This window comes from Monodon monoceros, unplaced genomic scaffold (genome assembly GCF_005190385.1).
Source record: "Monodon monoceros isolate NGI ecotype Baffin Bay Population unplaced genomic scaffold, NGI_Narwhal_1 Super_Scaffold_20, whole genome shotgun sequence".
NCBI lineage: Eukaryota > Metazoa > Chordata > Mammalia > Artiodactyla > Monodontidae > Monodon > Monodon monoceros.
In genome coordinates this window covers 135,880,856-135,899,565 of record NW_021703777.1, presented here as the reverse complement: position 1 = coordinate 135,899,565, position 18,710 = coordinate 135,880,856, and the positions used below count along the sequence as shown (strand labels likewise).

Here is an 18,710-nt window from a genome sequence, read left to right as displayed (position 1 = left end):
AGGCCCCCACCTTCTCACCCTCTTCAGGGCAGTGGCTTCAAGGAGCTCCTTCCAGGCACCTAACTGACTTGAGTGCAGAGGGCTGGGCAAACAGGAAGTGGATGTCCCCACCCAAAGCAGAAGTGAGTCAGGCTGACAATGTGAGCAAAGAAACAGTGATGAGGGGCACAGGCTCCAACCCACGACGAGACTTTTCAGGATTGAGAAGGGGCAGCAGAAGCATCCCTGCCTGTTCTGAAATTCTAAGATTCTAGGAAGGCAAATACAAGTGAGACATTTCTTCTCTATTTTCACAGAATGAAGCTTTGAAATTAGTAATATCTTGGTGGTATTGAGGACTATCTACTCTTTGAAGGCAGTGTTAACTTCATTTTCTAAGGCCGTGAGTGAGAGAACAAGTGTAATGAGGAAATCAGCCAGGGCTCCAGCAGTGACAGTGGGTTTTCACGCCTTAAGATGATGCTTTTCTCACCAGCCTCTCATTGCGATGTTGACTCAAATCCCGGAGCAGGCTCCCATGGACGGACCCTCCATTCCAGAAGCTCTTTGAGGGAGAGAGGGTGTTTGTAGCGGTTTCTGTCATTTAGATCCATTTTATTTTCATGTGCTCATACAAAACTTCTGAAAGTTTAAATAACTAAAACTGGAGCTTGGGAAACTCTAAATTAGGATAAAGCAGGTGAATAAGTAGGATTTAAGGTAATTAGTGAAGATTTCTTACCTGGCAAATTGATGATGTGCCTCTTGTTCTTGGTCCCAAATGGAAGAGGGCTCAGTTTTTATGTAGATACACTGGTCACTGGGCATGAAGCCTTCCTCCAGAACACTGTCAGAGGCTGGGGCAGCCAGAGGACCACTGCCTTTCTCTGCATGGCTCCTTGGTAACATCACAATGCCTTCAACAGAGGAAACCAGAGCCTGTGAATACACAATAAAATGAAGTTCCAAAATCAAACATAAACAATGCATTTATTCAAGAAAGATCTGTCAAGTTTTTTAATTAAGCAGAAAGAAAAGGCCTAAAATTAAAATTTGTAAATGAACACCTCTTTTAATGACAATCAAGGTCAAAAGCCAAACCCATGATCTCACTCTCCAAATCTGGTCTCCTCCCTATTCAACATCATAATGGAAGTCTTAGCCAATGCAATACAGCAGGAAAAAGAAAGAAAAGGCGTATAAATTAGAAAGGAAGAACTGTACTGTCCCTATATACAGATAACATAAATGTTTGTGTAGAAAACCCAAAGGAATCTACAAAACAAAACAAAACAAAACACCTCCTGGAACTAATATGTGAGTTTAGCAAAGTTGCAGGATACAAGATCAAAATACAAAAATCAATTATATTTCCATACACTAACAATGAGCATGTACAAATAAACTTTTTAAAAAAGAAATTACCATTTATAATAACTATTCCACCAAATTAAATACTTAGATAGAAATCAATACAACATGTATGGGATCTGTATACTGAAAACTATAAAATACTCATGAAAGAAATCAGAGAAGACCTCCATAACAGAGACACATGCATGTTTAAGGACTACAAAACTCAAAATAATAATGTCAATTCTCCCAAGCTGAGCTGTAGAACCAAGAAGATTAATAAACTCCAAGTACAAGAAACATGAAAAACATTACACCAAGTTACATCATAATCAAATTGCTTGAAAGCAGTGATAAAGAGAAAACCTTAAAAGAAGCTGGGGAGGGGGGATGGGACACATTGCCTAGAAAGAAACAAAGATAAGGGTGATAGTAGATTTCTTATGGGAAACAAAGCAAGTTAGAAGACAGCAGCATAACATCTTTAAACTACTGAAAGAAAAAAACTATCAACTTATAATTCTTTACCCCATAAAAATGCCTTTCAAAAGTGAAAGGTAGGACTTCCCTGGTGGAGCAGTGGTTGAGAGTCCGCCTGCCAATGCAGGGGACACGGGTTCGTGCCCCGGTCTGGGAAGATCCCACATGCCACGGAGCGGCTGGGCCCGTGAGCCATGGCCACTGAGCCTGCGTGTCCGGAACCTGTGCTCCACAACGGGAGAGGCCACAACAGTGAGAGGCCCGCGTACCGCAAAAAAAAAAAAAAAAAAAAAAGTGAAAGGTAAAGCAAGATTTATACACTACACTGAAAATTACAGAACATTGCTAAAAGAAATTGAAGTTTTAAATAAATGAAAGGGCACCCCCTGTTCATGGATCAGAAAATTCAATACTGCTAAGATGGCAAAACTGAGCCAGGCTGGGACTTGGGATCCTCTACCAGAGTGCTTGCACCTGGACAAATGTCTCCTTGAGCAATAGGATACAAAGAAACTACAAGTGACTAAAAATAACGGCATGCATGGGCAAGCTGGGACAATAATAAGCAATAGGATACAAAAAGGCCACAGACAAACTGCCATTTCTGAGGTGCTGGGAGCAAAAGCAGGGCACGGTGCATCATCTCTGCACATGGCACCACCAAGGGGGTGGGCAGACCCCTAAGCTGTGCCTTATGCCCAACGCACAGACCCACCCCCATTTTTACCCCATTTAAGGACCCAAGCAGGTCCTCTCAGGGGGCAGGCAAGGGAACCTGTCTCTTGTTCTTGCTCCCTTGTGCTGTAGCAGGAGCCCCAATAAAGCCTTGCCTGAAATTCTCATCTGGCCTCTTGTCGATTTCTATTGATTAAAGAGTCCAAGGGCCCAGGTTGGTAACACTTTTTGGCAACTCTGCTGGGACCTGTGGGGCCTTCTTTTTTTCCTTGCCCCTCTGAGAGAGGATCTGCGCCCATCTGGTACAGCTGATTGCAGCTTCCTTGCCGCTGACACGTGGCCACCTGAATCTTTGCTTCAGTGCTGCAGGGATTGGTAAGTCTGCCTTCGGTTGCCCCAGGGGTGCCACTATCCTCATTCAGGCAGCTTTCCCCTTCCATTTTCCCTTTGTCCATTTTCCCTCTTCTGATCTCTCTCTCTCTACAACTCCTTTCTCTGTCCTCTCCTACTTCTCTGTCACATCCTTCTGAGAAGTGAGTGTTGGGCAACTACAGCCTAACTCCTTAGTTGGTGAGACCATGCTCCCTCTGGCTGGCACCGGCTCACCCTGACAGGTGACAGAGGTGGGAGAGTCTTGCCTCATACCGTGCAGATCTTGGTCCGGTGGGCTTTCCTTGAGGGGAGATTTCTGACAGTGACAGAGGTTCAATCCTCATACTGTGCAGTGGCTGGAAGCCCAGTCGTCACAAACTTCTCAACTTCTTTTTCCTGGGTTAAAGTCCCAGTTGTGGGTTAGAGTCCCACCAGCACTGGTTTCTGGGTCTGATCACCCTGGTCGGTGGTGGACGGAGTGCCTCCCTCCACTGGCCCTTGTGGAAGAGCACGGCAGACTGGAACTGCCTGAATAGACACACGCAGAGGGGCAGGCCGAAAGAGCAGGCTTTCTCTCTTTCTCCTATTTCTTTTTCCTTACTTCATACAGCCCCCGAGGCCCCTGTTGAGGTGAACTTTACACAACCCCCCAATATTTCTCTGTCCTGTGTGTTCAACTGTGGGGAAGGGAGTTCTGAGATCTCCTCTGTCATCTCACCCTTTGGTTTTGTTATGCCGGGTCTTGAGGACTCCATCCAGCTGCAGGATCTCAGTTTGTTAGCCGCCAGATTTATATGTAAACATGGGAAATGCCCCCAAAGATTAAAACTCGTAAAAATTCGGGACAGTTTAAATTAGATGGTTTAAAAACCATCTTCTTTAGCAACACAGCCTAGCCCCAATATGCCTTGGGTGACCGGAAGAACTGGCCACAGAATGGATCCCTTAACTTTAGCACCATTTTACAACTGGACCAAAATATTGTAAGCAGTCCCCAAAATGGGGGGAGGTCCCTTACGTGCAGGCCTTTATGAAACTTTATCAAGACCCCGGTTTGAGGGACTCCTGTTGTGTGTGTGGCCTCTATTTCTGTTTTGTCCCCAGCAGATTTAGAGCCAGACTTTCTCACAGATCCCCTTTCAACCGCCAACTAGTCATTGGCACATTGGGCCTCTTTCTCATTGGGCTTCTTCCCCTTCAACATCACCTTCAGTCCCTCGACCCCCACCTTACCCCATTTAGCCAGGAGCCCTGAAACCAGAGCCCCCAGTGCTGTCCCCAGTGGGGCCCTGATCAGGTTCAAAATTAGTCCCCACTTTCACACCACAGGGCCTTTACCCCCTCTGGGAAGTAGCTGATGGGAATTGGGAATTACTAGAGTGCATGTCTCCTTCTCGATGAGAGACTTAGGAATCCGTAAGGAGGGGTTTGGCAGGTTCTCATAGAACCCTGACAAGTTTAGGGACAAATTTACCATGCTGGGGTTAATGTTTTCCCTGACATGGCAAGAATTACAGTTATTCTGAACCACTGTTGCCCCCTGGACAAGAAGGAATGTATACTAAGAAAGGCCAGAGAACACACAGACAGCCTAGTGGCCACCAACGCACAGCACCAGATTTATTGAACTGGTGACGCAATCCCACAACAGGACCCCAACTGGGATTGTGAGGATCATGTAGGCCAAGCCAGGATGAGACGTTATATTACTTGTTTATCAGAAGGAATGAAAAGGCATATGGTGAAGCCTGTAAATTATGATAAGGTCCAAGAGATTACACAGGAAAAAGATAAAAACCCAGCAGTCTTCCTGAGTCGGGTGACAGAGGCATTCAGGAAGTACACCAATACAGACCCTGAGTCTGCACAAGGGAGGTCACTATCGGCCATGCATTTTATCACCCAGTCCTCTTCTCATATCAGGAGGAAATTACAAAAGCTTGAAGCTGGGCCCCAAACCCCATTGTCAACCTTGGTAGAGGAGGCCTTCAAGGTCTATAACAACGAGGACATGGCAAAGGAGGCCAACACGGATAGGAGATTAAGAAAGAAAACACAGCTCTTAGCTGCTCTGATCCACCCGCCATCTTGAGGGGACACTAGACAGCTGAGAAGACCAGACCAGCAGCCCAGGAACCACCTGGGCAGGAATCAGTGTGCCTTTTTCTGGAAGGAGGGGCACCGGGAAAGGGAATGTCCTGAGCACCCTCCTGTGGGATGGCCAAACAACAACCCCAGCTGGCCCCAGCTCCTGGCGATAATATCCTTTAAAGCCTGAGGCCCTGAGGGGGATCCAACAGCTGCTCACCAAATTCCTAAAACACAGAGTCATTAGGCCCTGCCAATCCCCTTGTAACACCCCGATCCTCCCTGTTCAGAAGCATGATGGGGAGTATCGGTTTGTGCAAGACTTACGAGCAGTGAGCTAGGCAGTCATCCCTATTCACCCAGTGGTGCCAAACCCACACACCCTCCTTGCCCAAGTGCCAGGAAGCACTCAGTATTTCTGTGTTGGACCTCAAAGATGCATTTTTCTGTATTTCTCTACATCCAGAATCTCAATACCATTTTTTAAAAAATTTCTTCTGGAAAGGGAGGAAAGTGTGTGTGTGTATATATATATATATATATATAAAATATTTATTTATTTGGCTGCATCAGGTCTTAGTTGTGGCATTCAGGATCTTCACTGCAGTGCACAGGCTCTAGAGCCCGTGGGCTTAGCTGTCCCGCAGCATGTGGAATCTTAGTTCCCCGACCAGGGAGAGAACCCACGTCTCCTGCATTGGAAGGTGGATTCTTAACCACTGCACCACAGGGAAGTCCCTTCATACCTGTTTTGCCTTTGAATGGAGGGACCCTGACCCTCTGGAGGCTACTCAATACACTTGGACATTGCTTCTGCAGGGTTTTCAGGATAGTCCCCATTTGTTTGGAAACTCGTTAGCAAAAGAATTGAGGGAACTAAGCCTGAAAAATGGAACTCTATTACAATATATTGATGATCTGCTAATAAGTAGTGAGACAAAGCAAGTTTCAGCTCAGAATACTGTTAAGGTCCTAATTTTCTGACAAAGGCTCAGATTTCACAACAGTGTTCAGTATTTAGGATTTATTTTGACCCCAGGAGTGCAAGTCCTGGCCATGGATTGAGACAGCAATTAGCGCACTACCATCTCCAACCACGAAGAGACAACTCCAAGGCTTTCTCAGGATGGCTGGGTTCTATTGTATCTGGACTCCAAATTATGGCCTTACAGCAAAACCCCTATATGAGGCTCTGAAGGGGGAAGAAAGGGAATAGGGGCCACCAGTGGGCCTTTGAGACTCTAAAGACTGAGTTGAGTAGGACACCAGCATGGGGGCTTCCAATGTCAGACAAACCCTTCACCCTATACTCCATGAGAGGTCAGGGATAGCACTCGGAGTTCTGACCTGAAAGCTGGGGCCAGATCAAAGACTGGTGGCTTACTTTTCAAAACAACTGGACTCGGTGGCCCTGGGATGGCCAAACTCCCTGTGAGCAGTAGCAGCCACGGCTCTATTGGTTAATGAGGCTTCCAAGCTCACCCTAGGACAACACTTAGATGTGTTAACCCCTCATCAGGTACAGTCTGTGCTAGAAGTCAAAGGACATCATTAGTTGACTGGAGGAAGGTTAACAAGGTATCAGGCCCTCCTAATGGAACCCCCAACATTCCCTTAAAGGTGTGCCAAACCCTGAACCCAGCAACTCTGCTTCCAGCGGCCAAGAATGGACACTTAGTGCATCAGTGTATAGAGACCAGAGAGCAAACTTACTCCAGCAGGCCTGATCTTCTAGATGAGCCTCTTGACAGCCCTGAGGTTGAGTGGTTTACTGATGGGAGCAGTTTTCTAGAAATGGAAACCCGGAAGGTGGGGTATGCCATAGTCTAGTTGCAGCACGCGGGATCTTCGTTGAGGCATGCAGGATCTTTTGTTGTGGCGCACAGGCTTCTCTCTAGTTGTGGCGTGTGGGTTTTTTTTTTTTCTTCTCTAGTTGTGGCGCACAGGCTCCAGGGCACGTGGGCTCTAGTTGAGGCACATGAGCTCAGTAGTTGTGATGCACGGGCTTAGTTGCCCTGCAGCAAGTGGAATCTTAGTTCCCTGACCAGGGATCGAACCCACGTCCCCTGCATTGTACGGCAGATACTTTACCACTGGACCACCAAGGAAGTCCCGGGTCACAGGTTTAAATTTAAGAGCTCAGACTATAAATTGTTAGAAGAAAATACAGTAAATCTTCATGACCTGGTATAGGCAAAGCATTCTTTTTTTTAAAGCAATATTTATTTATTTATTTGGCTGTGCCAGGTCTTAGTTGCAGCATGCAGGATCTTCCTTGAGGCGTGTGGGATCTTCGTTGCGGCATGCAGGATCTTTAGTTGCAGGATGCGAACTCTTAGTTGCAGTATGTGGGATCTAGTTCCCTGACCAGGGATCAAACCCGGGCCCCCTGCATTGGGAGTGCGGAGCCTTAGCCACTGGACCATCAGGGAAGTCCCAAAGCATTCTTAAATTTAACAACAAAAGCAGAAGCAATAAAAAAGTACTTGGTAAACTGGAGTTCATCAAATTAAAAAATTCTGTGCTTCAAAAGACACCATCAGGAAATTGATAAAAACAAGCCACAGATTTGGAGAACTGCAAATCATATATCTGACGAGACTGGTATTAAAATATATAAAGAATCCTTACAGATCCAAAATAAAACACAAATAACCCAATTTAAAAATGAGCAAAAGACTTGAATTTCAAGACGTTTCACCAAAGAAGATACACAAATGGCCAGTAAGCATATGAGGAGATGCTTAATGTCACCAGTTATTAGGGAAATACAATTTAAAACCACAGTGAAATACCACTTCACACACAGCAGAATGGCTAAAATAAAAAAGACAACAAGTATTGACAAGGAGGTGGAGAATTTGGAAACTCACACTTTGCTGGTGGAATATAAAATGGAAAACATTCAGCAGTTTCTTAACAACCTCATGAGAACTATGCAGTGTCAGTCACTCACCCCTGGGGGAAAGGAGAAAGCTTAAAATCTTACTTCTTGCGCTCCTATCAAAATCAGACACTAAGAAAATGGGTTTCTTTCATGGTGCCAACAAAACAGAACAAACAAACAAAAACCAACACCGTTTACTAACCTGGTCTGCTCTCAGCTGAGTTGAGCCATCCTTATATATCAGAGTTACCACCAGAGCTACTGCCTGTTTGAGCATTTCAATCAGCTGGCTTTTCTCCAAAGCATCCAAATACCTAATATCACAAAAATTGTTTGTGAATGCTTTTGAGTTCCTAGAATTTAGGTGGGTTTCAACCTCATCAGCATCTTCTTCCAATGCCGTAAGTTTACTTGTTTTCTCTGATGAATTATTACATGTGATATGTTTTCTTTTCAGACTCATGCTTTCTTCATTGTTTTCATTATTTATGCTTTCCTTTGGTACGTGTTTTCTCTTATGTTCCATTTTCTGTAGAACTGAAGCCTCTTGGTCACACTGTGGAATTAAACACCTGGAAGAAGCCAATGAGCTGATATTCTTCTGGTTTTGGTCAGTAGACACTTGATCTGTGAGTCTGATACTGGAGGACTGAGAAGAGAACTTGATGGCAACTCTTGATGTCTGGCTCGTAAGAGAATTAAGATTCTATAGAAAAATGGAAAATATTTCACTAGAATATGGATTCATAAGACAGGTCTAAACCAAAGTAAAATCTGATAAAACTCATCTAAGGTAAAGTGGGAACACAGCTTCACATTAACTATGACCCAACTTTCTAATGAACTATGGAGTGTCTTCCAGAGCAGTGGTTTTTCTCAACCAGGTAGGAGTGCATATCTGCATCCTGGGCTGGAAGAGGCAGGAGTTAGTTTAGAAAGTCTCCCACCACAGCCCTGCGCTGGCACCATGCGTGTAACAGGAGATGCTGTGGAGGGGAGTGTGCTGCACATGTGCATAAGAGTGAGGATGAATCACTGACAACTTCCAACCAAAGGCCATTTACAGAGAAAATTAAATCACCACAACCAGTCGATAATATGTTAATCTACCTACTAAAATTTCTTTAAAAATACAGTTCGGCAGCAATCCTCTTCCTGTTTCGATCTAGCAATGTGCAATATTCATTCATCAATTCACAGACTGAGGGGGAAAAAGCATCTCTCCGTTTCATTGTAGGATTCATTTACAATAAAATTTTATTTTTTATGTTCATTTTTCAGATTTTATGATATATTTATGCTATTCTGAACAAACGTATACCAATAATACTTTAAAAATAATTTTGAAAGAAAATGTTTTAACAGTCACATGATCACAGAAAATTTAAACTTATAGTCATTTTTATTGCAGAGAAATATTATATGCTTTTTAAGAAAAGACTTCCAAACATAAAATTATATCAAAATAAAAATTCTGTGGAGAAGTATACAAGAAAAGGAGTCAAGAAGGAAAAGGAAAATATAAAAATTCAGATTGTTGAAGAATATCCTGCTCATGTATTTTTTAAAGGAATGATTGTAGATATCAAGTTATCAGAGTGTAGTATTTAGATATTAGTGGACATATTTTAAACTGTGATATAAGTTTTTTTAAATGTCAATATTATTAATCCACCAGAAATCATGTCCTATGAAACTTTTTAAACTTGTGATAAATATTTTAAACGTCAACTTAAAAGTATGTCAGGAGATACATGGCTTTTCAAAAGTCTGTGAGAAAGGGAGCAAAACGATTTGAAGACCTCTGCCTTAGGGATCGAAGGAGCACAGTTTGAACACCTTTGGGAGAGAGAATTTCCATTCACTTTCAAAGGGCTGCACAGTCCCTTTTCTGTCAAAGATGCCGCTCCTTCCACTTCAGGGGCAAATAACCATCCCATCAATCCAGGGATTTACTAAGGGAGCTTACATTAGACTAAGTTAGATTTGGATTTGGACACAGGTAGTTTGCTCCAGAGCCCACTCTCTTAACTATTATGCCACCTCCACCACTGCTTCCTATAGAAGGTCTTGGGTAATAACATGACCTCTTCTCATCTCTCTCCCAAGCCCAAACCACGTAACTCACCCATTGCAAATTTTATACCCCTTTCTTTCTGAACTTCTCTTTATTTCCACTACCCCGAAGTTCCAAGCTCTCTTCCCCTAACCTAAAAACTTTTCCCAAAGTCCTTCCCCCACTCTCTAAAGGTGAGGATCTTTAGACTGACCATTTCTTAGTCATCCTTTAGACCTCAAGTCAGAGTGTTCATACTTCAGACAAACGTCCCAGATTCCTCTCCCCACCTCCCAGAAAAAGCAGAACGAAACAGCACAAAAACTGGGTTAGCCATCTCCCCTATCGTTCCCAAAGCACTTGGCCCTGTCTCCTACAGTGACACTAATTCACCACGTCATAGAGAATTATTGTGCTTCTCTGTCTTCCGAGTCCCCTCATACAAATTAAACTATCAGCTCCTGGAGAAGAACTCCTTTTGTTTTTTTAACCGTTGCATCCACAGTGCCTAGCATATAGTAGACACTTGATAAGTATTTATTGAATGAATGAAAGTTATCTGTTTAGAATTAGTCATACTTGCAAGGTTTCACCTTTTTTTCCAGTGATTGATTTTTCCCATCTTCAGGTAGTACTGAATACCCAACACTGGATTTGTCCACCACTTCTGCAGCTTTAAAAGACACAGAAAGGAAGCATGAGAGAATAAAGAAATTAAAATCATATAATTAGCTAAACATTGACAATAGCCTCTATAATCATTTACTCATTATTTACTTAATTAAAACAATGCAGTAAAATTTACAACCAAAATGCATACTACCATTGTAATAAACATTTATGCAAAGTATCTTCAAATTAACTGGAGACAGATCTATGTAATCATGCAGTGTTTATTAAAAAGTATTACTTGGTATTTGCATTTGAATACTTGATTCTGAAAACCCAAGTTCACCATTTTACAGAAAGCTTGTAAGTATTAAAGGTGAAGAAATTCTTAGACTGAATAACATTGTAATGGAACAATTACAACTTCAGTAAAATATCATTAATACAAACTTCTCATTTAGATTTTGTTTTAATTTTAATAAGTTTGGGCTGGACAGGAAGTGATGGAACCTGGGTTCAACCCCAGGCAACATGACTCAAGTTTCGGCTCGTAACCTCTGGGATGTACGTTCTCTCTATAGCAACGATAACAACGATGAAATGCAAATGGGGGAAATCTTTCACTTACGATAGAGGAAAGTTATACTCAGGATTAATTTAACAAGAAAAGCACAAGGCACTCAATGATGGAAACTTAAAATCTTATAAAATGGCATAAAGCATGATCTATACAAATGCGAATACATAGCACTGAGATATGAACAAAATATTTAATTCTCCTAAATATAAATTTAATGCAGGGACTTGCCTGGTGGTCCAGTGGCTAAGACTCCATGCTCCCAATGCAGGGGGCCTGGGTTCGATCCCTGGTCAGGGAACTAAATCCCACATGCCGCAACTAAGAGTTCGCGTGTCTCAACTAAAGACCCCGCATACCACAACTAAAAGATCCTGCACGCAGCAATGAAGATCCCGTGTGCCACAAACTAAGACCCGGCACAGCCAAATAAACATATATATATATATATTTTTTTTAATTAATGTAATTCTCATCAGAGACCCTACAGGGTTCTTTTAATTGAAAATAATAATAATTTCAAAGTACATATGAAATATTAAATGTCTGAAAATAGAGAAGAAAGGTAAGGGTTTTTTTTGGCTGCACCGTGCAGCATGCGGGATCTTAGTTCCCTGACCAGGGAAGGAACCTGTGACCCCTGCATTGGGAATGTGGAGTCTTAGCCACTGGACCACCAGGCAGGACCCAGAAAGGTAAGTTTTTTTAAAAAAATAAAAGAAGACTTGCTTTGCCAGGTTATCAGAACATACTATAAAGGCACTGTAATCAAATCCACAAGGTATTTGAATAGGAATAGACAAAAAGATCTCTAAAACAGAGTAGACAATCCAGAAACTGACCCCAGGACTTATGAGAATTTAATATACAACGAAGATGGTATTTCAATGCAGTAGAGAAGGATAGATTAATGAATAGGGATAGTATAACTAGCACCACTTCTGAAAGAAAATAATACATTGGGAAAACTGTTTGGGACAAAAAAGACAAAGGGTTAATATTTTTATTATACAAGTTACACTGACCAAAAAAGAAACAATTCAATGGAAAAGTGAGCAAAAGACAGGGAGAGGCAACACACAAAATAGCAAATCCAAAAAGCAAACAAACATGATGTAATACCCAAACTCACTAGTAGTCAGGGAAACACAAATCAAATATAATTGGAGATGGAGAAGAAGAGGTAGTCTCACTCATTGCGGGTAAAAATGTGAATGGTTAGGGTCTTTTTGGAAAGCACAGTGTCGACACTTATTAAAGTTAAAAATACGCACATCACTCTCAGGAGTTGGGAAGAAAAGAACGAACCCAAAGGGAGGAAAGATGGGCCTCTGAGATGCTACCAATGTTCCGTTTCTTGATCTGGGTGAAGGTTATACGGGTGTTCAGTTTGTGAAATTTTGAACTATAATCTTAGGATAGTTGTGCTGTGTGTGTGTGTGTTGTAACCTCAATAAAAACAAAGAGATATAAATATATAAATCATCTAACCAAACCACCTCACTCCTGGCTATCTGTTTCACAGAAATATGTGCAACAGTAAATAGGTTTAAAGCAAAACATTTATGACAGTATTGCTTTACGGCAAAGGACTGAAAACAAAGGAGATACCAATCATGAGGGCAGTCGATGAATAAATTATGTAACATCCACACCATGAAGCACAGAGCCATTGAAAAGAATGAGCTGTATTAGTTGACTCGAAGATGCAGAGATCTGTGAAAATATGATCCCATTTTTTAAAACAATGACCAAATCTCCCCATTCATGTACATGAGTATGTTATACCCATACAGTGGCACAGGTCTGGTCCCTGGGAGGCTGACCCTGAGACGAATGAAGGCTTGCATTCAGAAAGGTTTTGGGGTAGCGCTCTCAGGATCAACGTCTGTAGGGGAGTGAAGGAGGGAGGACTGGTCCAAGATGCGGCCGCTACAAAGGCCTGCTCTGGACCTGGCATGGTCCTGTATAGTTGTCCCCCACAGGGTCAAGGGAGCTGAGCCTTTATTCCCCAGCACCCACCAGTCATTACCTGGTTGCTCCTGGGAAAATGGTGTGCCCTTGGGCAAAGAAGCTCTTTGCAGCTGAGGCAACCATCGGGAGGGGCTGTGTGGTGAGCAGCAGCTGGGGTGATGAGTGGGGGGCTCGGGGCACCCACAGTGTTCACTACACTGCACAGCTCAGGTATGTTCTGGGAGCAGCTCCTTCGGGACTCTGCTGGGCCTCTTCCTGAGGGAACTTAAAAGGAAGGTTAATGGGGTGAACTGCCTGTCCTTGTCCTGCAGCTGGTCTCAAAGCTGCAAATGCTATTCACCTCCCTCTCCTACCCATTCTGAGGTCCCCCTCACCCTGGCTTGGCACCTCTGCTGGTCTAGGTAGCCTGCCTGATCGTGACCCAAACCCTCATCCCTGAGGGGTGTAAGTCCCTGGTCACCATGCCCTTCTCAGGCCACGGCCACTGCATTTACCAGCAAATTTGGTCAGAGGACCAAGAGGTGGCCAATCACATCACTTGGGTGCCACGTAGATGCTTTCCTGCCCCATTATGTAACAGCAGCCCTGACCTCTGGTGAACAGGAGGTCACCCCTAGCAGGATGGAGAGTACCTCACTTGCCTGCCAGTCTATTGGAGTACAGAACTTGAAATGACTGTGCGGCGGCTATAGCTTGAAATCGAACAGTACTTTTCCTTTGTCCCTGGTGGGTTTCCCCTGGGGAGTCAAGACTAAACCTGCAGAACCCAGAGGTATCTGGAGAGAGAAACACAAATTTATTGGGAGGGGCATTGGGAGTGATGGTAAGCAGGGCCACTCCCACTGCCGCCTTTTGGCTCCCAGAGCCCTTAATTATCTACACTGGGGACACTGCATCCTGCAATGGTCACTGACGTACAGTGTATACTGCAGCCTGGAGGTCACCTGAGCTCAGCCTGCTACCCACCACTCTACCACTCTGTTGGGCTGGCATTTCTGGGTGTGTGGCTGTGACGGAACCTGTGGGTCCCATGATCATGTGCCCACTGCAGCTCCTCTGCTGTAAAGTGGGTTCCTATATCCAGGGCGATGCTATGCAGGATTCTGTGTCAGTGGGTCAAAGGCTCTGTGAGCCTTGTATTACGGAGCTCACTGAGGCCCTGCATATGGGAAAGGCAAACCCGTGCCTGGAATACATGTGGATTTGAGTCAAGACGAATAACGGCACCTTTGGGGGCACAAGGGGTCCAGTATTGCCAACTAGCCCCCAAGTGACTGTTCTCAAAGTTCAGTACTATTGGGGACCCAGAGTTCAGTGTGTCATTGGAAATTCAACAGAGGCAACGGCGAGATCGGCCCTGGTGAGTGGGAGCGCCATGCTGTTGGGCACACGCGTAGCCTCCGCCCCAGCCCCATGGTCACTCCATTAAAGAGCCCAAGTTGCCCATACAGGGACAATAGATGACAGAGGCTGGTGGACGTCACCTGGCCAGGTCATTCCAGTTTTGTTCCTTCCTTCGACACTGCCGCAGGTAGATGCTCCCTGCGTCTGCTATTATTGTAATCCTCAGTTTTCTTTACTTCTTGTCAGCTAATCCCATTACTAGGTAATAATGCTTTAAACTTTCCCTGTTCCAATGACTTTAGGGTTTCTGTTCCCTGACCAGCCCGTCTCATCCACTCCCTTAACAGGCCCTGGTACCTCTTGGCCAGGTTATGTAGTGACTTAATGGCCAAAAGAGGAGGTGGCATTTCCTGAGGGAGGATGTGTATTTCTCAAGATAGAACCCTCTTGCACTGTCTTTAAGCTGGGGGACTGGCGGGTAGAGAGAAGGGGGCAGGCCTTTAACAGAGAGGAGTAGCTACTTCTGCAGGTCCCAGAGGTACCTGGGATTCAAACTTGAATGCACCAATCGAGACGTCCCCATCCTGCATCTCAGGGTCAGGTCCCTCTTCCTGGTCAAGGCCCTGACCTTGAGGTAGAACACCCGCCAGGGCTGAGCATCCAACCTCCTCTGGAGCTCTACCAGCCATACTAGGCTGGGGGGTGGGGGTGGGGGTGGGCTGTGACTGCAGGTGGTCTCTTCACAGGCTAGCAGGTGAGCCCTCTGGCTATCACATTTACCCTTTAATTGCTAATTAACCACGCTTGGCCTTTGTCTTTTTCCAAAGGACCCAGCCACAGCCACCAATGCCATTCTCTTCCATTGCCCTATTCTTTTCAAATACATAGTACTGCCCAGCAGCTTGCACAACTGCTTGCACTGGTATGCCAGACCAGCCACCCCTAGTAAAAGCTTTAACTGCACCGCTGCCATCCGTATTTCACCTACAACTTGTGATGAAGTCATCAGTGCCAGCCCACCTAAGGGTGACCAAATTCCAAAATGCCATGTCTGCTTTCTCAGACCACTACTGGCACCCACTGCATAGATCAAGTTCCCTGGGGACCAGACTGAGCTTTTCCTGCAAACGTTTACTTGGGGGCGCTCTTGGGGAGCAGAAGGACTGAGGGAGTGGAAGCTCAAATGTGATACAGTTGCAACAAAGCCCTCAGCCAATCCCATCCAAGGAGGTGGAGGTCTGGGTGGCACAACATAGCCCCACACACACAAGCTATAATTACTATCATGAAAACAAAAACACAAAAGGCATACGCTAAGTTGTTAACACGGGGAAGCAATAAGGGGAGATGTTTCAACAAAGAAAAAGCCTGAACTAAGAAAACAAGGTACATATAAACCCTTTCACTGTGTGTGTGTGTGAACATGTAAAAAAGAAAAAAAAATTTTTTTTAATAAATTTATTTATTTTTGGCTGCTTTGGGTCTCCATTGCTGCGTGTGGGCTTTCTCTAGTTGCAGCGAGTGGGGGCTACTCTTTGTTGCAGTGCACGGGCTTCTCACTGTGGTGGCTTCTCTTGTTGTGGAGCACAGGCTCCAGGCATGCAGGCTTCAGTAGTTGTGGCACGTGGGCTCAGTAGTTGTGGCTCGCGGGCTCTAGAGCACAGGTTCAGTAGTTGCAGCACACGGATTTAGTTGCTCCGCAGCATGTGGGATCTTCCCGGACCAGGGCTTGAACCCATGTCCCCTACATTGGCAGGTGGATTCTTAACCACTGCGCCACCAGAGAAGTCCCCCACCCCAAATTTTTTTTTAATGTGGGATTATGGACTTTGTTTTTGGTTTTTCTGTTTAAAAAAAAAAAAACTTTTTCTGAAGTAGTACAAACAAAAAAAGACCCCCCAAAATGTTGAGGAAAATACAACATAAATAATGAAATAGTAAAGCCCTTCATATGTTTTACATGTCTGTAGAAAGCTCTTACAAATCGGTAAGAGCTGAATTCACAGATCAACCCACCTGTGGCAGCATCAAAGATGAGACCACCTTTGCCTGCCTTCAAAAAGCTCAAATCATACCAAGAGTTAAAGCATTATGCAAATAACCCAAAATTACATCACAGGAAATTCTCTGAGTTGCAAATGAATCAAATGCAGTTTACTTCCAATAAGGCATTCTGGTAATGAGGTATCATTTGAGCAGAAATTTGTAAAATGCTATGACTTCATCACTCAGAGTCGTGTATGAAGGAAAGAAAGAAAAGGTAAGCAGAGGATGAAGTCAGGAAACGACGCGTGTTTGGAAGTTAAGAGTCAAATCTGAATGGGAACTAATCCCTTGTCGGTCGCATCATTTGCAAACATTTTCTCCCATTCTGTGGGTTGTCTTTTTGTTTTGTTTGTGGCTTCCTTTGCTGTGCAAAAGCTCCTGAGTTTAATTAGGCCCCATTTGTTTATTTTTGTTTTTATTTCCATTACTCTGGGAGAAGGATCAGAAAAGATATTTTCGTAGTTTATGTCAAAGAGTGCCCTGCCTATGTTTTCCTCTAAGTTTTATAGTATCTAGTCTTACATTTAGGTCTTTAATCCACTTTAAGTTTATTTTTGTGTATGGTGTTAAAGAATATTCTAGTTTCATCCTTTTACATGTAGCTGTCCAGTTTTCCCAGCACCATCTATTGAAGAGACTATCTTTCCTCCATTGTATAGTCTTGCCTCCTCTGTCATAGATTAATTGACCACAGGCACATGGGTTTATTTCTGGGCCTTCTATCCTGTTCCTTTGATCTATACCTCTGCTTTTGTGCCAGTACCATACTGTTTTGATGACTGTAGCTCTGTAGCATAGTCTGAAGTCAGGGAGCCTGATTCCTCCAGCTGAGTTTTTCTTTCTCAAGCTTGCTTTGGCTATTCAGGCTCTTTTGTGTCTCCATACAAATTTTAAGATTTTTTGATCTAGTTCTGTGAAAAATGCCATTGGTAATTTGACAGGGATTGCATTGAGTCTGTAGATTGCCTTGGGTACCAGGGGGGAAGGGTGGTGGGGGGAGAGATAGATTGGGAGTTTGGGATTGACATGTACACACTGCTGTATTTAAAATAGATAACCAAAAAGGACCTGCTGTAAAATTAATTAATTAAAAGAAATCTGAATGGGGCATAAAGAGAAGGAAAGTGATGGGACATAAAGACTTAAAGGGCAGGCAAGGGCCAGGCTGCACTGTAGGAACACATGGGGATGTTTCTACAGATAAATTCTGCAGAGAGCAAGGACAAGAGCTGAGCTAATCCCAGCGACAGTGCAAAGGCAGGAGCAAAGTGGCAATAAATTGACAGCAAACAGCAATTAGGAAACTTCTGCAAATTTTCAAGTGAGAAGGAACGAAGGCTTGAATTAGAGCGGTGGGAATTGGAATCCAACACCTGGCAGGGTTTGCTAAGTGACTGGACAGAAGGATTTTATGTTTATTTGATAGAAATAAAAATGTTTATCCACATTATTCTTAAACAGAATGAATATAATCAAAATAAATCTATTTTGTCATTTAGCTTTATGTTATCTGTCCTTGAAATTGCAAAGATTTCCACTAGATGGTGGGACTAGACACACTTCACATTAATGAATTGGATTTTGACAAATATTTACCTTGAGGAGTCTCACACCTGAACTAATTTGTAATGTCTGGGCTTCCCTGGTGGCGCAGTGGTTAAGAATCCGCCTGCCAATGCAGGGGACACGGGTTCAAGCCCTGGTCTGGGAAGATCCCACATTCCATGGAGCACCTAAGCCCGTGCACCACAACTACTGAGCCTGCGCTCTAGAGCCCACGGGCCACAACTACTGAGCCCACATGCCACAACTACTGAAGCCCGTGTGTCTAGAGCCCATGCTCCACAACGAGAAGCCCCTGCTCGCCACAACCAGAGAAAGTCCACGTGTGGCAATGAAGACCCAACGCAGCCAAAAAGTAAATAAATAAATAAAATAAAATAGTCCTTTAAAGAAAAATATGTAATGTCTATAAAACTATTCTTATTTTACTAGAAAAAAACCATATTCACCCCTAAGCTCTATTAAGTTAAAAACAATTTTGGATAAATGTGTACTAGAAAACGTTATTTGATTTCTATAGGTACTTAGGCAAAATACGGAGATGTAGTCTAATAAACACGTGTTTAATCAAATGCATGTTATACATAGCACCAGGCCAGGTGACAACCTTGAAATCACCCTGAAAAATCTTCCTCCCCCAGTATTTCCCAAAGACTTTCAGTGGCATTACTAAACACTAAAATGAAAATGTAGGGCTTCCCTGGTGG

The 18,710-nt window shown here is 43.7% G+C and overlaps 1 protein-coding gene across 1 annotated transcript in view; it reads right to left on the bottom strand.

Moving 5' to 3' along the window:
- POLN (DNA polymerase nu) overlaps positions 1-18,710 on the bottom strand; it is a 167,231-nt gene that overhangs the window by 130,363 nt on the left and 18,158 nt on the right. The window contains exons 4-6 of the mRNA XM_029235434.1: positions 10,484-10,563; positions 8,037-8,540; positions 722-918 (exon numbers count right to left, since the gene is read on the bottom strand). Coding sequence (XP_029091267.1) covers positions 722-918; positions 8,037-8,540; positions 10,484-10,563 — 781 coding nt within the window. The remainder of the gene's footprint in view (positions 1-721; positions 919-8,036; positions 8,541-10,483; positions 10,564-18,710) is intronic.